At 34.0% G+C, this 26592-nt stretch overlaps 1 protein-coding gene across 9 annotated transcripts in view; it reads left to right on the top strand.

Moving 5' to 3' along the window:
- RNF180 (ring finger protein 180) overlaps positions 1-23133 on the top strand; it is a 235804-nt gene extending 212671 nt beyond the window's left edge. For all 9 annotated transcript variants that reach the window (XM_050793758.1, XM_050793750.1, XM_050793748.1 and 6 more), the window contains one exon: positions 2502-23133. In XM_050793758.1, coding sequence (XP_050649715.1) covers positions 2502-2701 — 200 coding nt within the window. In that variant the 3' untranslated portion in view covers positions 2702-23133. The remainder of the gene's footprint in view (positions 1-2501) is intronic.
- The last annotated feature ends 3459 nt before the right edge of the window (positions 23134-26592 follow it).

Raw genomic sequence — 26592 nt, 5'->3', positions numbered from 1 at the left:
GTTTGGCCATATATGAAATTCTTGGTTGAAATTTCTTTTAAGAATGTTGAATATAGACCTCCAATCTCTTCTGGCTTGTAAGGTTTCTGCTGAGAGGTCCACTGTCAGTCTGATGGGCTACCCTTTGTAGGGGATCTTTCTCTCTAGCTGCCTTTAACATTTTTTCTTTCATTTCCACCATGGAGAATTTTATGATTATATGTCTTGGGGATAACCTTATTAAATATTTTGCATTCACTGGATTTGAATGTTGGCCTCTATAGCTAGGTTGGGGGAGTTCTCGTGGATGATCTCCTGTAATATGTTTTCCAAGTTGCTTCTCTCCCCAACTCTTTCAGTAAATGAAATACAAAATATATTCAAGCACTTCAATAATAGTTTAGATAAAGCAGAAGAAAGAATACCAGAACTTGAAGACAGGTCTCTTGAAATAACCCAGTCAGACAAAAATAAAGAAAAAAGAATTTTAAAAGGATGAACAAAGCCTGTGTGACATATGAGACACCATAAACTGACCAAATATTCAAATTTTTGGTGTCCCAGAGATGAAGTGAAAAATGAAAGGTATAGGAAACATATTTAATGAAATAATAGATGAAAGCTTCACAAGGCTAGAAAATTATTTACATATCAAGATACAGGAAGCTCAGAAATCCCCAAATAGACATACTGCGAAAAGGTTTTCTCCGTGGTACATATAGCCAAACTATCAAGAGTCAAAGAATCTTTAAAACAGGAAAAGTATCTAGTCACTTACAAGGGAACCCCAATCAGAAAACATTGGATTTCTCAGTAGAAACCTTATAGACCAGAGAATAGAATGACATATTCAAAGTGCTGAAGAAAAAAAATGGCAGCCAAGGATATTATACCTGACAAAGTTTTCCTTCAGAAATGAAGGATAAATAATGCCTTTTCCAGACAAGGAAATGCTGATGGAATTCATCACCACTAGGCTGGCCCTGTAAGAAATGCTTAGGGGAGTCCTACACCTGGAAGCAAAAGAATGACATCATGAAAACACTTGAAAGTAAAACCCAAATGGTAGAACAAACATACAAATAAGAGAAAAAATACAAAGGATACCACTACAGAGAACCACCAGACTACAAAGATAAACAATAAAATATTACATATATGCCGTAAAAATGTACAAATATTGTGTGGCAGTAAAAAAAAGTTTTTTAATCAGATATGATAGAAAGTCAACCAAGATCAATTAGAAATCATTTTAAAACCTACTTGAAATGTAGCTCTACAAATTAATTTAAAATATCACTTACTTCATGTTTATCTTTTTAAATTTCATGTTTTGAACCTATATAAGCAAATATAATTTCCAAATAAACTTAATACATAAAAAATAGGATAGTTCTTGATTAAAGAGTTTTGACTTTAAGCGACCATACTAATACCCAGGTAAATGCAACCTTGCCATCAGAATAAGCAGCCTGACCTAGAGCATATTTAACATTACTCAATTGTTGTAACAAATGAACCAAAATCTGCCTCAAGCTAGAGCTTCACAGAACTTTTATCACCAGAATTGCTAGCAAGTACCAGAATTACATTTTTCTGCCTAGTTTATTATGCTGTCCCTGCTTCCTAACACGAATAAACACAGAAATACTTAAAGTAGAAAGTAGATAAGTAAAAAGCAAAAGATTAATAGGTTATCAGTCCTCAGAAAATTGAATTTTGTTTTTTAAATGACTTTGAGTTTATATATTGGTCAACCAAAAAAAAAAAAAAAACAAGTTGCTATTAAGCAGGTTTTTTCTCAAGCTCTAATTAGCATTAAATATACAAAGAAAATTGTATTTCATGGTGTAATATTTCTCAGAAATGTCATATTCATTTAGTAATAAGACTCTAGTTTACTTTCAAGATTTGCTTTTTCTCTACCAACCAATCCCCATGCTTTCAATTCTCTGGAAATTAAAGCTAAATTTCTTTAAAGGAGTATCATTACATCTGTCCAGTTTATTCGATGCTAAAACAAAATAAGATATTATTCTTAGAACCTTGCTCAAAGAATTAAACTGAATGAAATTCTCATAATATAAGATACAAGGTTAAGTGGGTGATCAGAAGTTATAAAAGCAGTTGTAAAAATAAAACATGAATAAAGTTTAAATTTAGAAAATATTCTCTTGAAAATAATTACATTTGATTCCCACAAATTTTTGAAGAAATCAGATAGCAGAAATGAGAAATTCATGACCAAAAGAGATAAATGTCTTGCCCCAATGAAGTGGCAGACCTAGGCAAATCTCCTGACTTAATATCCTGTGTTCTTTGCTACCCTGCCTTTAATGCCCTGAACTAGAAGAGGCTTCTAATAGTTGCTTGTCGTTGAAAAAACTGTCGGGAAGCAACATAAATCCACTCAGTGAAATCAAGATATGCTTTGTTTAATTGTACTTGTGTTCATGTTGCAGGTTCTTTTCTGAGCACTAGCTTGAATTTAATGGGCTTTAATATGTTCATACATCTTCTAGGTTTCCACAGACGTGCAGCTCCAGTTACAAGAAGGCAGTTCCCGCATGGTGCACACAGGATGGATTACCTGCACTTTGAGGATGATAGCCGTGGATGGTGGTTTGACATGGATATGGTGATCATATATATTTATTCAGTGAACTGGGTCATTGGATTCATTGTTTTCTGCTTTCTTTGCTATTTTTTCTTTCCATTTTAGGAATTTTCATACCTTACTACAGTTGACCAATCATAAATGATGTAAATAACAATTGCTTAAACATTTTTAAAATGTGCTTTGAAGTTTTTTTAATGTTGCATTATACAAATTGTTGGTGTTTATACAAAGCCTGAGAATAATGAATTCATTTATTAATGTTTTTCATGTAACAAACTAAACCTTATTCAAGAGCTAACCTACCCACCACTTAGCAACAATGCACTATTAATTTCATAGTTGTTCTTGGGTTAGGGTTTGGGGCTCTGATTTTATAATATCACTTTAATACTTATTTTGATTGTAAAAAACTGAAGTTTTCTCTCCACTTAAAATAGTAAAAATACAAAAATAAATGATAATCTAGGTAGATTTTATCTTTACTGATAAAATATTTAATCAATCACCACTTATTCTCAGGCAAATTATATGTATTAAAGATAAACCATATTCTCTGGGAAATAATGTAGCAGGGTATGTTCAGTTTTGCTTTCTAATTATCACTACTTATATCCCTTTCTATTACCAAGAAAACTGACTATTCTTTTTGTACAGATCTAATTAGTGCAACATTTTAAATTATTATAAACTGAATAGTAAATACAAATCATGAGACTAATCTCTACGAACAGACACTTTAGAGAGCTATATTAACACTTTCCAGATAGAAGGATTAATCACCTGAAGACATAAAAAATTTACCGACTTTTAGTAGTCTAAAAGAGCAGTGCATGTCCAAAATGTAGTTTAGTGATTCATTTAACGAGGAGATGGTCAAATATATTGTAAATGTGCAATAAAGAGTGGCTTTTAATTTTTTTTAAGTTTTTAAATGTCTGAATAAAGAATTGTTAGAAATAGGCTTATGGATTTATAGAAAGAAAGCCTGACATTTTTAATTACAGTAATCATTAATTTTTTCATTATTAAACTTTAAAAATAGGAGACCTGAATCATTAGAACGTGGGATAGAATTGGGGCAGGTAACCCAATTTGAAAAATGAAAAACTGGAGCAGAGACTTAAGCTTATTTATTCAGTTATTCTGGTGGTCTTTGTGAAACCTCGGACAAAAGTTTTTATTATGAATTACTCATCCAATATTACTACATTGTGATGTCATATATCTGGTAATTCAATAAGCATACTTTTACATAAACTAGGTGACTCTCTCATGGCACTAAAAATACTACCACTATCCAAAAACATTGGGATCAACTGGACTTTAACAGTTTCAATCTATGAAAAGCCAAAATTTAGGCTAATTGCTACTAACTGTATTTCAATAAAAGCACTTGACTGTTGGTATGTGATGTTCTAAGAAATCTAGAAGAATGGTGCTGATTTCTATTCTAATGCTGTTCTTATTATTGTGTTTTAAATTATATCTATTACAGAAAATAATAGTATATACTAGACATCAAATCTAGAAATCAGAAAACTAAATGTAATTTAGAAACACAGAGATACCTTTATACTCATAAATGGATATTTATAATTACTAATTCCTCAAAGTAAACAAGGGAAAATATCAGCCCTCTTAAAATATATAACAAGATTGAAAAATTAACACACACCTGAGGAGTTGCATTATTTTAAGAACTTTAAATTGCAGCCATTACCTAGGCAACTTCTGGTTTATACACTCTAGAAAATATATCTTGATTCCTTCCTAAATTTCAATAAAAGCTTAGTTTAATTATGTATAAACTAAATAAGTAGTATTATATATACAGATCTCTCATAGAAACAAAGTTGATTCCCAGTATATATTTGTTAGGTCAGTGATACATATCCGTTTATAGATCTCAATCCACTAAATATTTATGATACCTTTAAATAAATATTAACCTTTAAATGAAGAAAGTATTATCTGGAAAAGCATTCAAAATGGATTGAGTATATACATCTTGACTAATAACTTGATCTGAAAATTGTAGAATATTAAAATAAGTAAATTCATGAAATTATAAATTACTCATCTTACTTTAAAATATTCTTAAATTTTATACAAGTGGAGATAAAAAACTGCTAAATATTAAGAAGTATGGCATTTCCTAGATCCACCAGCTTATGAGAAGCCAGATAGAATCTCAGATGGAAAGAAACAAGTTTCTTCTGGTACGTAGCACACAGTAGCCATTCAAAATAAAATACATGGATGAGCTTTAGAGTAAAACAAAAAATTATAATGCTCTTCCTTAGCATGTCTCACAGTAAAAACTCATTGTCCGATAAAGAACCAAAGAAGGGAAAAGAAGAAAAATGTTAAAGTTAACAAAGTATAGTACTTGTCCCAAGTAATATTATTTAATAAGCTTAATTTTATGAGTTATTACCTATAATAATTTCTATTTCTACCAAACTTAATTATGGTAAAGGTTAATTTTAAACATGTTCACACATTCTTTTAAAAAAATGCCCTAATTGAGGTACATTTCTGAATAGTTTCAGCAGATTATTTTTTAATTTTACAAAAGCAAATTCACAAATCCAGATCCATTTATTTTATACTTAGCAGAAGATAGGGAAATTTAAATTAGACAAAGTTGAAAAAGAATCAGAATTTATATTTTACAAAGCTACCAGTATGAATCCAACAAAATCAGGAATGGGAAAAACATTTTCTGTACCTGCTATATTATTAATGCCACTCTAGTATTATATGCTAAATATGAAAGCAGTGCTGCCATCAGATTCACTTCTGCCTTGGAATCTTGCTCCTAAGTTCTATGGCATAACAAAATTCCAGTTAATAAAATTTTCATTTAAATGTCTTTTGTATGGCTAAATACACAGATTCTTAAACATCTAATTTTTATATGGATTTCTCAAAGAATGCCTTATAGAAGAGCATTCTCTGACTGAATGCAATTACAGTTGAAGTATTTGATTCTTCACAGAATTCTGTAGTTGAAGCCAGAGAACACTGTCATTTAGGAAAGTGTTCCTAAAGGTTTGCATGCTTTAACATGCTCAATTCTTACTTCTTGAAGTGTTTGATTGTCAGTAAATTTTCAAAGAACATTAAAGTTCTACCAATGTATACTTTTTTCCCAGAATGCATTTATTTTTCTTGTGCTTTTTCTTGAAGACAATACCTATAATAATTACTTTACACATTTCAGTTTTTACTTTTTCTTGCATAGATCCTGGAAGAACCATCATCAAGAAGTATCTTTAGACCATGGTATTATCATATTACAGTAACAAGCATCTACTAAAATATGTACTTATCTTACATCCATGCTTCTATTGTAGGGTCAGGAAAACAAATACTTTACCATTTCCACTGTCCTTGAGGATCTCTCATATTGTACAATAGATATACTTTGATCATTATTTTTCTTATTTCAGTACTTCTAAAAGTAGTTTTTGGACTAGTATTACAAACTTATGGGTATTTCTCTTTCTATATGTTACTATTAAGTACTGTAAAACACGATCCTTCTAAACTTCCCTCACTCTTTCACATATCAAGTCTAAGAACCTCATCTAGAGCATGTCCAGTAAATAAAGAGAATAGTTAAGTAACTGCCCACTACAGTGAATTTTTATTACTGGTAACAGCCTTGCAAGAGACAAATAGTGTTCTTCTAGAACTTGATAAATATTTTACTTGCTTTACAAGAGTCACCTTGTCTACCAACAAAACTATTCAGGGGAAAAGGGAAGTGAGGGAAGACAGCAGCTAACATTTATATAACTTCTGTATGTTTGCTGGTTACATTAATGTGTTATTTAATCTTCTCAATACTCTGTATCAGATGACATCCTCATGTTACAGATGAGGAAGAGAAGTAATGTAACCAAAGTCACACAAGAAGGATTATTCTGTCATATTCTAAGACCTTTTACTCTTTTCACTATACTGTCAGTAATATCTGGTAACTTGATGAAGTTCAATATTCACTGAGGAAGTTTTGGTAACACTGCCAGAGAAGCATGAGGAATAAAAGATGGTCTGGATTAAGAATGCAGGAGTATGATACTTGTACTTTGTTTTTGACAATTTTCATTGCTTGTAACAATGAAAAATTTTAATATTTGCAGGAGACTAATATGAAATGCTACATTTTATAACTTTTATTCTGCTGGCAACTTTGATTTCTGGTAGCTGCCTAGAATGCTTTATTAAGAAGGATTCTGAGGTTACATCCAGGATCCAGGGGGAAAAAGTTTTCTGGATCCACTGGCATTGCCCCTCAAATATAGGGGAAGGAGGGTCTTAAGGGAAAATTAGCCATCTCTGATATTTCCCATCCTTGGATAAGGGCACAAAAAATCATTCATGTTTTAGAAACTGGTCTTGCCATTTGTTAAGGGGAACAAAATGTAGTTTCCTGACTATAATTAATAATACTATGATATAGTCCAATTTAGCTGTGATATAATTAATAAACTACTTTCCAGTAGTTTATTACTAAACATCTCATTTTGCCTTAAAACAGAAGCTTAATAGGAACCTAATTGTGAATTACATCGATTTTTAAATCATAATGATATAGCTATAGTGTAATTTTCTCATTTTAGAAAAATGTGAACTGTCATTCAAAAAATGAAGTAGAGTTCTGATCTGTACATTCTGCAAAACTAAATGGACACTACTGGCTATTCTGATTCCAATATTGCAAGTAAATCGGGCAGACAGGAATATAGTACAGAAGTCAACCTAGATCAGAAGTCAACAGCAATGCCTTTTAAACCTTCATATGCCTACATTAAATCTTGGTAAAATGTATATTTTTATTCAGAATGTGTAGGGTAGACCTGAGATTCTGCGTTGCTAATAAGCAGTCAGTGATACCTGTTTGCTGCCCCATAGACCACACCTGGGATAGCAAGAAACTAAAGGAAGCACATCTGAAAAGGTGGCCATGAATCTTGCTTTCTTATCATTAACTGTCCCCAAAAGACAAATTTCACATTGTTTTTGCATTTGAGAATTACATAATACTGGTTATCCAATATAAAGGAAGAATAATGAATTATGCTATAAATAATTTCATATAAATCTGTTGAATAAGTTTTTAACATTATCTGGCACATATTAAAGTCTAGGTATCAATATATAAGTATTTTATTTAAAATCTGTAATTCAAACTTTTTCTTTTCTTTAAACAAAAAAAATTATTTTCCCACTCTTTTCCTGTTCTCTCTCTTTACCCATTCTTTCTGTGGCTATCTCTAGCTAGACTCTATTCAAATAGAACAAATGTGAGATTATATATAGTCACTTATAAAACCACATCTGGAAATAGAAAACAAAATACACTCTGGCACGTCTGCTCACTTCTAATTTTTAGTACATATTATAACTGCAAAAATCAAGAGACCTTATCATCATCTTGGGTTATACGACTAAAATTCACTTTATCTTTCTTTCCTCATTTTCCTCACCTGTAGAACTGTGCATAACACAAACCTTCCCATAATTCTGCTGCCATAAAATTCAATTTACAAGAAAATTGTGAATTGAAACACCTATTATCCATATATTTTCATGGTGATTCTTCATAATATAAGGAGAAGGAGCTACAGTTGTTCAGTGCTAAATATATGCCAGGTACTATACAATGCTTTGCACACAGTATCTCATTTCATATAACAACCCTAAAATACTTTTGTTAACACATCCATTTTATAGACAAGAAAATTGGAGCTCAAAAAGGTTAAGTAGCTTTCTTAAAGTCCTATAGCTACCAGTGGTACAGCTAGGAGTCAAATCCAGGTCTGACTAGTTCTTGAGGCTATATTCTTGTCACTACATACAGCTACAAAGTTCATTTCCTGATTTAGTTTTTCTTTAACAGTAACAAAGTAAAATGAAAATTCAGTAAAACAAAAATTCTACCACAGTGAAATTTCTAGGGGTCCAGTGATCTATAAAATGTCAAGATTCCCCTTCCAAGGTAAAAGATAAAGTGCTGCATCTAACCTTCCTGCCACTAAAATAGAGGCACAATGCCCAAGGGATCCTCTTTAGATTTTGGATATAAGATACACCTTATTGGGGGTGGCTATTCTGACCCATTTGCCAGATCATGCAAAGAGGTGGCAGTATAGTATATGGCCCAGACAAAAGAAGGCTCTTCAATACGTTCATGTTGCCATACAAACTGCTCTGTCTATTGGGTCACATAATCTAGCAGATCCAATGGTACTTAAAGTATAATTGGTAGATGAGGTTGATATTTGGAGCCTTTGGCTAGCTTCACTAGGTAAATCACAGCACAGACCTTTAGGATTTTGGAGCAAAGCTACACCATCCTCTGCGGATAACTACTCTCCTTTTGAGAAAAAGCTTTTGGCCTATTACTAGGCCTTAGTACAGACAAACACTTGATCATGGGCCACTAAGTTACCCTGCTACCTGAAGTTCTCATCGTGAACTGGGTGTCGTCTGACAAGATATAATGTTGAGTGTGCACAGCAGTACTCTGTGTTATCAAAGGGAGGCAGTATATATGAGATCAGACTTGAGGAGGCCCTTAAGGCACAAGGAAGTTACATGAGGAAGTTGCCAGTATGTCCATGGTCCCTATTCCCCCTACGTTACCTTCTCTCTTTCAATCCATACCTAAGTTGTCCTGCCTAAGACAAGTTGACTAAGGAGGGAAAAAAAGAAAAAAAAACCCTCAGGTCTGGTTAACAAATGGTTCTACATTGTATGCAAGTACCACTCAAAAGTGTACTCTGCAGCCTTACTCTGGGCCTCCCTGAAAGACTGTAGTAAAGGAGAATCCTCCCAGTGGGCGGAACTTCAAGCAGTGCCCTTGCTTGGTTATTTTTCCAAAGAGAACAAAACAGCCAGAGATACCAGTCTGTAATGGATTGACTTTGACAAATGGTTTGGCTGAAGGGTCAGGGATTTAGAAGGAACACACTTGAAAAATTGTTGGCAAGGAGGTTTGGGAAAGAGGAATCTGGATGGACCTCTTCTAGAATGGCACCCAGAAATATTTGTGTCAATATGAATTCTCACTAGAGAGTTATGTCAGTGGAGGAGAATTTTAACAATAAAATGGGAAGAGTGACCTGTTGTGTAGACACCAGTCAGCCTCTTTCCCCAGCTACTCTAGTTATTACCAAAACACTTTGTTCAATGGGCTCGTGAACAAAGTGGCCATGGTGGCAGGGACGGAGGGTATGCATGGGTTCAGCAACATGAATCTCTACTCATCACAACAAACACTGTTGAGGACCTAGACTGCCAGCAGCAGGGACCAACAATAAGTCCCTGATATGGTATTTCCTGGGGTAACAGGCTGGGGGCAGGTTTATTATGCACTGGACTGCTTTCTCATGGAAGGGGAAGCATTTTGTTCTTCGAGGAATACACTTTTACACTGAATATGATTTTTTCTTCTCTGCATATGATTCTTCTGCTAAAATGACCAAGTATAGACCTACAGAATGCTTTGTCCACTGTCATGTATCCCACCCAATATCAATTTTAATCAAGAACTCATTTCACAACTGATGGAAGTTACTGATCTCCTCATTTTCCCCATAATCCCAAAGCAGCTGGTCTGACAATTGTGCAAAGGCGTTTGAAGACCCAGCTAAGGTAACAAGTGGTGTTACTTTGCAGGGCTGGGGCAGTGTCCTCCAGAATGCGGTATGTGGTCTAAATTAGCATGTAGTATATAGTGCTGTTTTTCCCATTACCAGGATTCACACACCCAAGCATCAAGAAGTGGAAACAGGAGAGGCCTCTTTACTACTCCTAGGGATCCACCACCAAAATTTCTTCTTCCTGTCCTCATAACTTTAAAATATGCTGGCTTAGAGGTCCTAGTTCCAGAGGGAGGAATGCTTCTACTAGAGGAACAATGATTCCACTAAACTGAAAATTGAGACTGCCACCTGGTCGCTTCGGATTTTTTATGCCTGTGAATGAACAAACAAGGGGGTTTCTGTAATTGCTGAGGTAACTGCTCCCATCATGAGGGGACTGGGTTGCTACTACACAATGGAGGTAAGGAAAAGTATGCCTGGAATACAGAAGATCTTCTAACATGCTTCCTAGTATTCACATCCTGTGATTCATATCAACAGAAAACTACAAAAAAACAATTCAGGCAGGACTGTAATGGCCCAGACCTTTCAAGAATAAGGGTTTGATTCCGTCTTAGGTGACTGCTGAGGGCAAAGAATATGGAATGGATAGAAGGTGGCTGTTATAAATGCCAACTACAATTCCATGACCAGTTGAAGACTGCATTAGTTACGACTTTGCTCTTGATGTGAATGTTTGTATAATATTAAGTATTTTTGTTTTCTTCTCTCCCTTATCCTCTTATCTAACACAAGATGTGTTAATAATAGCTAACTTTACATCATGAGATGTTTTTATGGTAGTTAATCTTGGTATTTAAATTTCAAAACAGAAGAGGAACGTTACCCGAGGATTTTGTATCCTCTTTTGAGGAAAAGGTTGGCATGTTTGCAGTTGTATATGGGAGAGTTGTATCATATAGGCAGTATGTTTTAAGGAAATATGTATGGGTACCAAGTTGACAAGGGTGGTCTGTGATGGCTTTGTGATGTGTCAGCCTGGCTAGGCTAAACTCCATTCCCCAGAATTTCCTTTTCCCAGTGCACAGTCAACTTGGTAAAGAGCCATAAGTCCCTTTGGGGAAATACTGAAAGAAAAGTTAACAGTATAAATTTTTGACAGTGGAGTGGGTTTCTTTCTCAAGGGGTTCTGAGTCTGTTAACTGACTCAAATTAGGAAATGAAGGAATTAACTCTATGTTTTGGAAATTCAAGCCAGACTTCTATTTACTAGACCTAGAACTCCTCTGCTTATACAGATCAAAAAAGAATTTAATAGGTTAACCGTCTATTTCCACTCTTGGGACATCATGAGAACTTTGATCATCATGAGAACTAACAGCATAATCTCTTTGAGTCAAACTATTCTGGTTACTTTTTTTTTTTTTTTTTTTTGAGACAAAGTCTCACCCTCTCACTCAGGCTGGAGTGCAGTGGTGTGATCTCAGCCACTGCAACCTCCGCCCCCTGAGTTCAAGTTATTCTCGTGCCTCAGCCTCCCAAAGTGCTGGGATTACAGGCGTGAGCCATTGAGCCTGGCCTCTGTTTACTATTTTAACTCTGCTATCCATTATGGTAACCCTGCCTATCTTATCTTTGGCAATTAAGTGTCACCATTTGGCCCTTAACATCCCAGAATCTATTATCTCTATTGCATTTAGGTATCCTTGTTCAATGGTAGCAGTTTACTTTATAATTTCCAACCTACGGAGAAGAGAGACTACAGAGATTTTCAAGGATGCTGATGCACCTCCACAAATTTATTTTTCACAGCTGTGGTGAAAGGCATGTTTTTCCAGGACTAGAGAGCAATCTTGCATGGTAAATACACTCCAACATTGCAATCTCAAGCCTTTAGCTACCTTCCTCTATAATATAATAAAGCATTTCAAACTTATTTAGTGTAGGCCACCATTTTGTTCCAGGCAACTAGCCAACCATCTAATTAAGCCCTTCCTAACTCCTTGAGCTCAAACATTGAATCTCAGAATAGTGAGCCTACAAATTCAGCCTGATGACCTTATATTCCTTACACTTTGATTACACACCAATATCCATTCTCACACATATCTCCTAGATTTCTATCTATATAAATGGAAAAAAAAAAAGCCATGCACTGCTTTTGTTGTATATCACACCTCTTCATGAGTCATATATTGTACCTCATTTTTTGAGGGCTGCTTCAATTTGAGTCTAGTTATAGAAACAAAAAGGGATGTTGGGGTGTGGGTCCTGTGGAGCATCAGGAGTACCTTGTAAGCAACTTCCTGAAGACTAAGCTCTCGTTTTTTTGGTTTTTTGGTTTTTTTTTTTTTTTTGGTTTTTTTTTGCTTGTTTTTTTATCTTGCCCAAATTCCTGTCTAAGGAGTATGGGGAGTCATGACCTACAAACCATAAATTCTTATCAGACGGGTTTTATTTAACCCTGTATATTGTGATTTGCTTTCCAATCTCTGGCATAACAAGGAAGAAAATCAAAATATTTTACCCCAAAACATGTTTCTCTGCCATATCTTGAAATGGTCCTGCAGAGCCGTCCCTTGTGAGAAGAACCCACATTCTATCGAGAATCCCTTTTCCCCTTGTTTTCCTTCCCTCCTTTCCAGATCCAGGAGATAATCAACTAAGATCCAGGTACCCTTTGAGGTCTGATAAGAAACATTTTACAACCTGTTCTCTCTAAAGTCTGCTATCTAAGAGCTTCCTCCACACAATAAAATTTGATCTCCACAATCCTTTATCTTAACCTGAACACTTCCTTTCTACTGATCCCAGGTCTTCAAATAAACTCAACCAATTGTCAACCAGAAAATGTTTAAATTTACCTGTAGCCTGGAAGCCTCCACTTTGAGTTGTTCCCCCTTTCTGAACCAAACCAGTATATTTCTTAAATGTATTTGATTACTGTCTCATGCCTCCCTAAAATATATAAAAGCAAGCTGTACCCCCAACCACCTTGGGCACATGTTCTCAGGACCTCCACGGACCATGGTCTCTCATATTTCACTCAAAATAAATCTCTAAAAATGTTTTACAGAGTTTGATGCTTTTTATCAACAATCAGGGGAGGCCATTCCAGGTTATTCAGGTAAATGGGGACTATCTTCCCATATTAATCAGGGTTCTCCAGAAAAACAAAATATATACATATATTTATGATATGTATTATATCTATATTGTTTAAATGTATATATTTATGATATAGTATAAATATATAATTTAAAAGGAAATGGCTAACATAATTATGGAGGCTGGCAAATCCAAAATCTGCAGAGCTGATACCCCAGTTCTAGTGCAAAGGTCAGAAGCTGCTGTAGAACCAGAAAAAAGAGCCAATGTCCCAGTTAAAGTCTGAGACTGGAAGGTTGTTGTAGAACGAGGAACAGTTGATTTCCCAGTTCAAAGGCTGTCAAGCAGGAAATTATCCTTCTCGTAGGAGCATCAGCCTTTTTTTCTGTTTAGGTCTTCAACTGAGGATTGTAGCCCACCCACATTACGGAAGGCAATCTGCTTTCCTCAGTCTACTGATTTCAATGTTGATTATCCAAAAATGCCCTCACATAAACCAGAAAAATGATAAACCAAATATCTGGGCACCATGTGGCCTAGTCAAGTTGGCACAGTACACTTCCTCAGGGAGAGGTGAAAAGACTGGTTCTATGAGCAAAGATTCAATTTCATATGGGAAGCCAAAATCCCCAGCTTTATCAGAATCTACCCATATTTCCCCACTTCCATTTGTAGAAGGCCATTTCTTCCCAATCACTGGCCAAACTTTAACAGAAGTGGTTAGGAATTCAGTTTGCCACTCACAGGAGGAAACTGTGACTTTCATTTTCAGAAACCCCAGCCTTATAGCTACAGGATGGTTTTTTTTTTTTTTTTTTTTTTTTTTGAGGGAAAATGTAGAAGTTTTCAGAACATTTAGCTAGAAATTTAGAGCCCTAAGTTCATTTTTCTATGGTCACTTTCTCTAGAGCAGTTAGGAATAACCAAAACAAAACAACTCCATTACACTCCTTATTTTGACTAAAATGTTCTCAAGTGATTCATGCTTAGACATCTTTAATCTCACCTTCTATAGGTATTTAATTATAGTATCCAAAGGTGATAATTTGAGCAACTCTTTCACCACATCATGCCATGGACTACCAATGTCTTGTAAACCACTAGAAACAGGCTTATTAGTGCCTTAAGTTTTATCACATTAGAAAAACAATTCCAGAAAATCAGAACCAATTCAGAGAACTCATCCTTAATATCTGTGCCTCCGGATCCACTTTTGATACAAAAATCTGTGTCAGAGTCCAACCAGACAAGCAGAACCAGTAGGAGATATCTATCTAATCTATACATATATGTGTGAATATACACATACATATAACAAGGAATTGGCTTACAGTTTCGGAGACTGGATAGGAAAATCCGGAGTCCATAGAGCAGAGAAGATCACAAGAAGACTGAAGCCTCACAGACACTGGCTGAAGCTGTTGTCCACAGGTTTAACTCTTTTTCCAGGAGAGGTCGACATTATCTTTTAAGGGCTTTCAGCTGAGTAAATGAGGCCTACTCAGGATAATCTTCTTGACTGATTAGGAACTTTAATTCTTCACAGCAGCAGCTAATTAGTGTTTGATTCAATAATTAGGAGAAGGTGTGTATAGATCACAAAACTGCTGGTGCTCTCTTCTATCTTCCAAATCTTGATAGAATATATCTTATAGCTCACTTATCCAGAAACGTACTGAAAAAGAAATTCAAAAGAATGCAGTTTTTTAGCCTAGCCAAGACAACATACCACATAGCCATCACATATGCTATGCTCAACTAACTGCCCTTTCACTAAATTTTATCCTTGGCCTATTGATACAAAATTACCAAAGTATAATTTAAAAATTATAGCATAACTTATAATGATTATTCTCCAGTACCATAAAAGTGTTTAGATGTCCTGTGTAGGTGGTTTGATTATCTATTGCTGAGTAACAAACGACCCCAAATTTAATGGCTTAAAAAACATTTCATTATATCTAACAATTTTGTGGGTCAAAGAATCAGACAGGGCTCAGTTGGATGATTCTTCTCTTTCAACAGAAGTTAGCTGGTGGAATCAACAGAAGTTAGCTGGTGGTATTTAGCTAACAAACTAGTCTGGAGGATCCAAGACAACTTCAACTCATGTAACTAGTATCTTAGTAGGGATGGCTGAAAAACTAGGCCCAGCTGAGAGGGTCAAATAAAGCTCTAACACATGATCCCTCTCACATAGCAGTCTCAGGTACTTGTTCAGAATTAATATCAAAAAATCAAAAATTTTTAAGAGATGAGGTCTCACTCCATCACCCAGGCTGGAGTAGAGTGGCACAATCCTAGCTTCCTGTACCCTCGAACTCCTGGGCTCAAGGGATCCTTCCACCTCAGCCTCCAAATACCAATAAATTATTAAAGCTAATTGTAAGTTATAGTGTAACCAACTAATAGCCTATTTTTATACATGCTGTCTTCTCTTTATCTTTGCTGATGCTATTTAGTTTTCCTTTATGAAATAAAGGAATTAGCTCCCTTTATGGTTTTAACTTCCTTAATCATATTTCTATCTACTTTAAAGCTTTCATATAAAACGGTACTTCTGAACCCAGTAAAACTCAGCAATAACACATACTTACAAGGCCCGCTAATTCATTCTTGCATTCAGCAAACAAAAACAGTACACATTCAATAAATATTCATTGAATAAATGAATGCATACTTACTCTATAAATCATGCTCAACTGAAGTTTTCTCCATGATCTAAAGCCCACTTAAGTGCCAACCACATATCCTGAGGATTTCAGAATGAAGTTCTGATGAACTAAGATTTCAGAATGAAGTTCTTTTGACCTAGGAGTTTATATACTCCTTCTAATTTAAAAATAATGTTCAGAAATCTACCTGGTATCTGATTATTCAAATAAAAGCTAAAACTGCTGCTGGAAACAAAGTTTTCTACTGATATGCTTCTATTGTCATTGATTTCAGAGATAATTCGTATATATGTATGTGAGCACATTCATTTCTACTTGTGGCTACTAGAAGGCTGAAAGCAGAGAAGAAACTAAATTAAACTAGCACCACCACAGTTCTTTCTACCACATAAACCTGCACTTATGGTTTTGTTATTTATTACTTCCAATCTAGACACTAATTGGGTGTGTCTTTTATCTTTCTATGATATGAAAACGCACACATGGCCTCCCTAGAAACATACCTTTGCCCTAATTATCATATGTAGATCTTTAACTGAGAAAAGACAGGAAGACTTAAAGGATGACGTGTTTTACTTCCAAAAATGATAAACTTAAAACTGTCAGAGATGAGGTATAATTAGGAAAGACCATTATTTTATCAAGCAATTAACCAATTATAAATTCATTATGAATTTGGTCTCATCTGGTTTTAAATTATCACGAACTGAATTTTTATCATAGTTTATTGATAAGCACTACAATATACCCTCACATTTATTTCTACTAAGACTAAAGACTGCTATAATTGAAATAACAGATAAGCAAACTACATAAGTTCACACTGTTTCATTAAAATGAAAAACTCAGGACTTCTAAAAAGAAAGTACTTAATATCCCTTTGTATACAACTTCATCATCATCTTTCCTGGAACAAAGAATAGTAATGATCAGTGTTATATACATATTTATGTTATTTTCTCTTATTCTGAATCAAGTATGAGTGACAATAGAGTGAAATTAAGTGGCTTTAAACCAATGGAAGGAAAAGGACACGTATTTCATTCGGGAAAAAAATGATTAAAAGCAAAAATGGATAATGTATAAATAAGTACTTTGAAAAGGTGAGCATGGAAGTCATTTAATCTGGAAACAGTATGCAGCATATATATATAAATCACAAACATGTTCATAAGTGTACATAAATTGTTTCCTGTGTAATACACTACTTATTTTAATCTCAAAGAAATACCAAAAATTTTCTTTTCTTAAAGAAAAACTCAAAGCCTCAGGCTTCCAATGTGTCTCCAGATAACTAATATAGTATCCACAAATATAGATACAAACACTACAATAGGTTCTGATTAAAGAGAAACAACACAGAGACAAAAAAAAATCTGATTTTCACTATAATTGGTACATTGGTAGAACAGAAAAACTGGACAGATGTGGGATTTTGCACAAAAGCAGCGAAGTATGAGAAAAGGAATAATCAGAAAATATAAAAAAGACTGGGGCAGGGGGTGAGGAGTGAATGAGAAGCACATATGGCTGACCATGAACAGATCTGCTAGCAGTGAATGACATGGCAATCAGGGCAATCAGTAATGGCGACAGAGATGACAAGGAGAAGACTCAGCCAATGGAAAGATGCCAACAATGAAAAGAAAGAAAATGGTTTCACAGTAGTATAGAAGAAAGAAACAAAGCCACATGTACTTTTCTATTTTCCCTCTACCAGTTTATGTAAAAGACCAAAAGCAACCAGATTCTAGAAGGAAGGGAGGCAAGGAGGAAAGGAGAAATGGAGGGAGGGAAGGAGACAGGAAGAGAGGGAGGGAGGGAGAGAAAGAAGGAGAAAGAGAGGAATGAAAGCAAGCAAGAGAGAGAGATACTTCGATGGCCTAATACTTTAGGTTGACCAAAGATGGTCATGCAATCACAATCTGCAATCTAAGTGAGGAGGTTCCAATTCTGGGTTAGAGATAAGCACACCCCACCCTGTATATCCCAATGAATACATCAATAAAACCTGAACAGAACAGATGAAACAGATATATGAGAGATTTTGAGTAGTAAACTGTTGCAGCTGGATTCTGGAAAAAGAACAGAATTTGAAATATCGCTGAACTGACAGTGAGTTTACTAATTTTTTTTCCTCCAGTAACTCTCAGCCTAACTTTAACATACAAGAAGTGGGCAGCAACACATAAGCAGAGAGAGCTCCAAGTGAAGCCCACTAGCTCTGGCTGCAAGCAGAGAAAAAGAACTACAAAAGCTCAGAGAGACTGCTTCTTTCCACCACACCAAGCCCCCAAGCAATACAGTGGTGGTGTCAACAGGCAGAGGCAACAGGAGACTGCAAGAACCAAAACTGTAAAAGAGAGGAGCTATGGTTCAAAGAGTGTATGAAAACTCCCCATTCCTTTTTTCTCCCTTAGTTCCCCCTCCCCACTACCACTTGACCCTTGATGCGGGATACCTGAAGAAGTCTATGGCAATGTGTGGTAACCAAAGTCTTGGCTTTCTGGCTGAACAACTAAAAAGAGGAGTCTTGAGGAACCAGAAAGTTTGAAGGAGATGGTGGAGAGGTGAAAGCTCAGGAAAGCAAACCCACAAAGTCACTTATGAACTCCTAAGCTCACACTAGAGCTGCATAAGTGTGCACCTGATCCTATTCAGCATAAGGGTGACTGAAAACTGAACAGATAGACCATAGCCAAGGTCCAAGACTGACCACTGGGAGGCACACATCCAGGAAAGACACATAGTACTTATAAAGACTTTGCAAATGGAACTGATATTGAAACCACAGTCTGCAGAGGAGGGTTGGAATCAGTGGCCTGAATCTAAGCAAGTTGACTGCCTGCTAGAACAAAACTATTTAACATTCTCCATAAAAATGAAATAAGATCATATTCTTATAAGATCAGATTCAAAATGTCCAGCATAGCCTAGTAATTTGGGGTAATAAATTACTAGGTAACTAGAATTACCTCGTTCTTTGCTGGTAACCTGAAATTACCCGGCAAATAACTAGGAAAATGCCAAAGCACCAGGGAAAAGATAGCAAAGGATGCCAGTGTTAAAATAACACAGATGTTGAACTTTTCAAAGATTTTAAAGCAGCCATTATAAAAATGTTCCAGCAAGCAATCAAAAGAATTCTTGAAACCAATGAGAAAATAGTAAATCTTTGCACTGAAATTGATAATATGAAAAAAACGAAAGAAAAGTTTGACCTAAAAATAAAATTTAAAAAAATTTAAAATTCACTGGGTAGCAAAGAAGGAAGACAAGGAGGAAAGGAGGGTGGGAGAGAGGGAGACTTTCACTAGCAGAATGTCAGTAACAGAAAAAAAAATCAGTGAACTAGCAAGTATGTTTGTTCTGAATCAGTCTGGACAAAGAGGAAAAAAATATTTTTTTAAAGAACTGAACAGAGCCTCATGGACCTAAAAGACTATAACAAAAAGTCTAATTTTGTGTTATCACAGTCTCAGAAATACAGAAGAAACAGGGTGATGCTAAAAAAAAATTTAAGGAAATAATGACAGAAAACTTTGCAAATTTGATGACAGACAAACATAGATTCAAAAGCACAGCAAACCCAAAAAGGAGAAATCCAAAGAAATTAGGCCTAGGCACATCAAAATCAAACTGCTGAAAATAAAAGACAACCAGAGAAAAACAATGCTGTATACATAAAGGAAAAATAATTTTAAAGACTAAAATTTTTCATCCGAAATCCTGGAGTTTAAAAAGGAGTAGAACAAGATATTTAAAGAGCTGAAAGAAAAGAACTGTCCTCCAAGAACTCCATGTCCAGCAAAAATATTATTCAGGAATGAAGGCATTCTCAGATAAAGAAAAACTAAGATAATTCACTGTCAGCAGTCATGCTTTCAAAGAAATTCTGAAGCAACTTCTTCAGACAAAAGGGAAATGAGACCAGAAAATAAATTTGGAATATCATAAATGAAGAAAAAGCAATAGAAATGGAAAATATCTGGGTAAATAGGAAACTATATTTCTTTTAATTCTCTAAAATATGTTTAAACGTTGAAAGAAAAATTATAATACCTTGTGATGAGATTTATGATGTAACTGTGTAATGTATAAGAACACTATAACATAAAGAAGAGATAATACATAGTACTACATAGTGGGAAAGTTTCTGTATTCCACTTTAAGTAACAAGAATATTGATTCTAAACAGTCTGTGAAAAGTTAAGTACACATATAGGAAGCCCTAGAGCAACTACTAAAGAAAATATAAAAACACTACACATTAAAGCTGGACACTAAAAATATTCAAATAACCCCAAAGAAGGCAAGAAAAGTAAAACAAAGGAATGGAAAACAAAGAGAATAAACAAAAAATACTAAAATTTTAAAAATACTCCAAACATTGAAATAATTAGAGGCAAATGCAACCTACAAAAGGCAAGACAGAAATTGTGGAATGGATCTTTTTTAAACACATGAACCAACTATACACTTTCTATAAGTAACTAACTTCAAATATATAAAGATGTGGTTCAGTTAAAAGTTAAAGGATAAAAAAGATATACCATAAAAACACTAGTTAAAAGAAAGCTAGACTGGATATACTTATATCAGCCAAAGTATACTACAGAGCAAAGTGAATTACCAGTGACAGAGATTCTAAACTTTTTCCATAAAATCCCAGATAAATATTTTAGTCCTGACAAGCCATATAGTCTCTGTTGCAAAAGTATAATTCTGACACTGTGGTACAAAACAAACCACAAAAAAAATACATAAATGAATAAGCTTGAATGTAGTCTTAATAAAATTTTATTTACAATAACAGATGGCAGGCTGGATTTTGGCCTGCCATATTTTGAGCCACAGTTTATGGAGCCCAATACTTTATGTAAAAGTAAAATGGTCAACTGGTCAACAAGATACAACGTTGCAAATGTATGTACCTATCAACAGAGCTACAAATACATGAAGCAAAACCTGACAGAACTAAAAGAAGAAACAAAACCACAATTACAGTTGGAGAGTTGAATATTCTTCACTCAGAGAGACAGAAGTGGTTAACAGAAAATTTTTAAAGGATAGAGAAGAACTGAACCTAATTGATTTAGTTGACATTTACAGAATATTTCACCTATAATAGTGGGATATATAATATATTCTATTCAAGTATACATGGAACATTAATCAAGGCAGACCATATCCAGGGCCATAAAAATCTTTCAGTATCAAAGAACTGAAATCCTACAACATATATTTTCTAACTATAATTGAAATTAAACTAGAAATCAGTAATAAAGGTAACAAGAAAATCTTAGAAATAAAATTACTTCTAAATAATCCATAGGTCAAAGGAAGTCTCAAGGAAAATTTAAAAATATTCTAAACAAAAATAAGAATATAGCATATCAAAATCTGTGTGATACTAAAGTAGTGCTTAGAGTGAAACTTACAGCAAGAAATGCTCATATTAAAATAGAATGATCTCAAATCAGCAAGTTAAGCTTCCACCATAAGAAGCAAGAAAGAAGAGAAAAATAAACCAAAGCAATGTAAAGAAGATAGTGATATAAATAAGAGCAGAAATCAGTGGAACTGAAAGCAGAAATCAATAAAGGAAATCGATGAAATAAAAAGCTGATTCTCTAAAAAGATCAACAAATTATTGTTAATTATCAAGAAAGTCTGACCAAGACTAAAAGAAAGAAGATACAAGTTACCAATATCGGATGTAAAAAAGGGTTTTTACTACATACCCTACAGACATTGTAAAATATAATAAAGGAATACTATTAAAAAAAACTCTACATAAGGAAATTCAACAACTTAGATAAAATGAACCAATTCCTCAAAAACCACAACCTGCCCAAACTCACCCAAAATAAACTAAACAGTATTATATTAAGAAATTGTATCTGTAGTCAAAATCCTTCCAAAAAAGACATCTCTAGACTCAAATGGTTTCACTGGTAAACTACACCAAACATTTCATTTCATTTCATTTCATTGCATTTCATTTCATTTCATTTTATTTTTATTTTTTGAGACGGAGTCTCACTCTGTCACCCAGACTAGAGTGCAATGGTGTCATCTCGGCTCACTGCAACCTCCACCTCCCGGGTTCAAGCGATTCTCCTGCACCAGCCTCCTGAGTAGCTGGTATTACAGGCACCTGCCATCATGCCCAGCTAATTTTTGTATTTTTGTAGAGACGGGGTTTCACCATGTTGGCCAGGCTGGTCTTGAACTCCTGACTTCAAGTGATCCACCCACCTCGGGCTTTCCAAAGTGCTGGGATTACAGGTGTGAGCCACCACGCCTGGCCTCCAAACATTTTAAAAAGAAGTAATATCACTACTGTATTCCAGAAAACAGAAGAGAAAGAAATACTACCTATTTTATGGGACCAGCATTACCTTCATATTAAACCAAAGACAGTATAGAAAAAGAAAACTACACAACAATATTCTTCATATATAAGTGGAAAAAAAATCCTTAACAATATCCATTCAAATCCAGCAATACACCAAAAAAATGAATACACCATGATTAAGGTTTATTCTAAAACTGTAAGCCTGGGTCAACATTGAGAAACCAATCAATATAGTCCACCATATCAACAGTCTAAAGAAGAAAAAAATACATGGTCCTTCAATTAATATTTTAAAAAAAGCTTTTGACAAGATTCAAAATTCATGATTTTTTAAAAACAGTCTCAGTGACTAGGAATAGAAAGGGACTTCAACTTCCTATAATTTGGTAGATGATAAAGTTCATCATTTTTTAAAATCCCATAAATAAAATCATACTAAACAGTGAAAGACTGAATGTTTTCCTCCTGTAATGGGAAAACAAAGCAAAGACAAACACATTCACCAAATTCATCATCATCATACTGGAAGTCCTAGCTAATTTAATAAAGCAAGAAAAATAAATAGGAGGAAACTAAATTGTCTCTGTTTGCAGATGGCATGATTGTCCATGAGGAAAATCCCAAGAAATCTACACCAAACTGCTACCATATCTGAATATAGCATGGGGACAAGATACAACCAACATGAAAAATTGACCATATTTCAATATACTATGAATCTACAATTGGAAAGCAAATTTTTTAAGAAGGACCAAACGTCTCCAGAAAATACTGAAATACTAATTACGTAAAAATGGTAAAGTGAATTCAGATCCCACCAATTACGTGAACTAATTTATGTGTCTGTGTATTCTGTGCAATTTTATTACATGTGCAAATTCATATTACCACCACAGCAGTAAAAATATAGAACGGTTCCATTACAAGGACCTTTAGTGCTATCCTTTCGTAGGGACAGTCTTCCCCCCCGTTGGCAACCACTAATCTGTTCCCCATCACTATAATTTTGGCATTTCAAAAACGTTATATACATTGAATTATATAGTATATAACTTTTTGAGATTGGCTGTTTCCACTCAGCATACTGCCCTTGAGATCCATTCAAATTATTGTGTGAATAAGTTATTTCTTCTTTTTTTATATTAGAGTAGTATATCAACAACCTGAATGACTTTTAAAGATACACTGAAAGTCTACTTTCAAAAGGTTATATACTGTATTATGACATTTATGTGGCATTATCAAAAAGAAAAAATACATATATAGTGATTGAAAATAGATCGGTGGTTGCAAAAGGGAGGGAGATATGACTATATACAATAGCATGACAGAGTTCTTTGAAGGGTGATAGGAGGTACTACAGTTTCTTTAACCATTCACCTATTGAAGGACAGTTGGGTTGTTTTCAGTTTTTGCCTATATTGGAAAAAGCTGCTATGAACATTTTGGCATAAGCTTTTGTGTGAACATAAGTTTTCATTTCTCTGAGATAAATGCCTAAACATGCAAGAGCTGGGTCATATGATAAGGAGTAATTTTCTAGGGAAGAAAAATTTTGCCATATTCTATTCCAGAGAGGCTATGTGTTCCTACCAGCAACATGGTGTCTTCCATCATCAACAGCATTTGGTGTTATCACTATTTTTTTTTAATTTTTAGCTATTCTAACAGGTATCTAGTGATATACATTGTAGTGTTGTCATTCCCTAATGGCTAATGATATTGAACATCTTTTCATATGATTATCTTTCATTGAACATTTATCTTTTATCTTTGATAAGCCGTCTGTATATGTCTTTTGTCTACATTTTAATTGGGCAATTTTTTCATCACTGTTGAGTTTTGAGAGGTATTTGTATATTCTAGATACAAGTTATTTGTTAAATATGTGTTTTGTGAATATTTCCCCCCAATTTGTAGCTTGTTTTCATCCTCTTTACAATGTTTTTCAGATCATGAAAGTTCTCAAATTTGATAAAGTCCAATTTATAATTTTCTTCCTTTTTTGGATCATGCTTTTTTCAAGTCTAAGGACCCTGCCTAGTCCTTGGTCCAAAGATTTTCTCCTATGTATTTTTCTAAAAGTTGTATAGTTTTACGTTTTACATTTAAGTCTTTGATCTATTTTTAGTTAATTTTTACATAAAGCATGAAGCTTAAGTCAAAATCTACTGAGCATATGTGTGTGGTTTATTTTGGGGTTCTCTATTCTGTTCCATTTATCTATGTATTTTTTCCTCCATTAAATACCACTGTCTTTATTACTGTAGTTATGTAAAACCCGAGCATCAGTTATTCACCACATTTTACACTTCTTTACCAAAATTATGTTGAGTCTAGATTTTTTGCATTTCCATATAAATTTTAGAGTAGACTTTTTTACATCTACAAAAACCTTTCCAGGATTCTGAAAGATACTGAATTAAACCTACAGATCAATTTGGAGAGAAATGACATCTTTACTATGTTGAGTCTCCCAATCCATGAACATGGTACATCTTGCTACTTAGTTAAGTTTCCTTTGATTTCTTTCATCAATACTTTGTAATTTTCAGCATACATATTCTATATGTACTTTGTTAGATTTGTACTAAGGCATTTCATTCTTTGAATAATTTGTAAGTAGTATTGTGTTTTTAATTTTGGTTTCCACATGTGCATTGTTAATATATGGAACTGTGATTGATTTTTGTAGCCTGCAACCTTGCTGAGCTCATTTATTAGTTCTAGAGATATTTTTTGTAGATTTCTTGGGAATTTTTTATGTAGACCTTCATGTCATCTGCAAATAAGTATAATTTTATTTCTTCCTACCTAATATGTATGCCTTTTTTTCTTGCATATTGCACTGGCTAGGACCTCTGGTGTTGTATTGAATAAGAGAGGTGATAGCAGATTATCTTTGGTTTATTTCCAATATTGGGGAAGAAGATTCAGAAGTATGATGTTAGCTTTAGGTTTCTGTAGATGTTCTTTATTAAGTTGTGGAAGTTTTCCTCTTCTTCAGATTTGCTGAGAATTTTTACCAAAAATAAGCAATTTGTAAAATGTCTTTTCTGCATTAATTAATGTAATTTTTCTTCTTTAGCCTGTTGATATAATGAATTTTATTGACTGATTTTCAAATATTGAACCAGCCTTGCATACCTGGAATAACCATGATTAATGATGTTTTATAATTATTTTTGTACATTATGAGATTAAATCTGCTAACATTTTGTTGAGGATATCTGTGCCCAAGTTCACAAGATATCAGTCTATAACTGTATTGTTTTGTACTATCTTTGTCTGGTATTTGTATTGATGTAATAATACCCACATACAATGATTGGGAAATGTTCCCTCCTCTTCTATTTTGTGGAAGAAATTGTACAAAATTGGTGTTAATTTTAATTTCAATGTTGAATAGAATTCCCCAGAGAAATTATGTTGGCCTAAAGATTTCTTTTGGGGGAGCTTTTAAATAATGAATTCCATTTATTTGAAGGGTATTGGATTAATACTGTATTTCATCTTGGATGAATTTTGTATTTTGTAGTTTTCCAGGAATGGATTTATTTATTCTAAGTTGTCAAATCAAATTTATCTATGTAGAGATATTTGCTATATTCCCTTACTATTCTGTTAATGGCTATATAATTTATAGTAATATCTTGTTTCATTCCTGATACTGGTATTTTGTGTCTTGTCCTTCTTTTATCTTTATCTGTCTTGGCCACTGGTTTTTAACAGAGATGAAAAAGGAATTCGATAGTGAAAGGTTAGTCTATACAACAAATAGTATTGGAACAATAGGACATCCATATGGAAAATAAAATGGATTTCAACATATACAAAAATATCTCAAAATGAATCTCACAACGTATACAAAAATATCTCAAAATAAATCTCAGATCTAAATGATATAAAACTTTTAGAAAAAATAGAAAATATTTTTGTTAACTGAAGTCAGACAAATAATTCTTATACATGATACCAAAAGAAGATCCATAAAGGAAAAAAAATAATTAAATTTTATTAAAATTAAAATATTTTGTTTATAAAAGATATTCAATGAAAAGAATGAAAAGATGCAGACTGATAGACATATCTATAAATAACTTGAATGAATTTCCTGTATTCAAAACATTCCAAAAAGTATCAATACTCAACAGTAAGAATATATATATATATATATATATATGGACAAAAGACTTAAATGCTTCACCAAAGAGGATATATGGATAGAAA

The sequence above is a fragment of the Macaca thibetana genome, chromosome 6 (assembly GCF_024542745.1).
Source record: "Macaca thibetana thibetana isolate TM-01 chromosome 6, ASM2454274v1, whole genome shotgun sequence".
NCBI lineage: Eukaryota > Metazoa > Chordata > Mammalia > Primates > Cercopithecidae > Macaca > Macaca thibetana.
The sequence above is the reverse complement of the archived record's forward strand: the minus strand, read 5'-3'. Positions and strand labels throughout refer to the sequence as shown.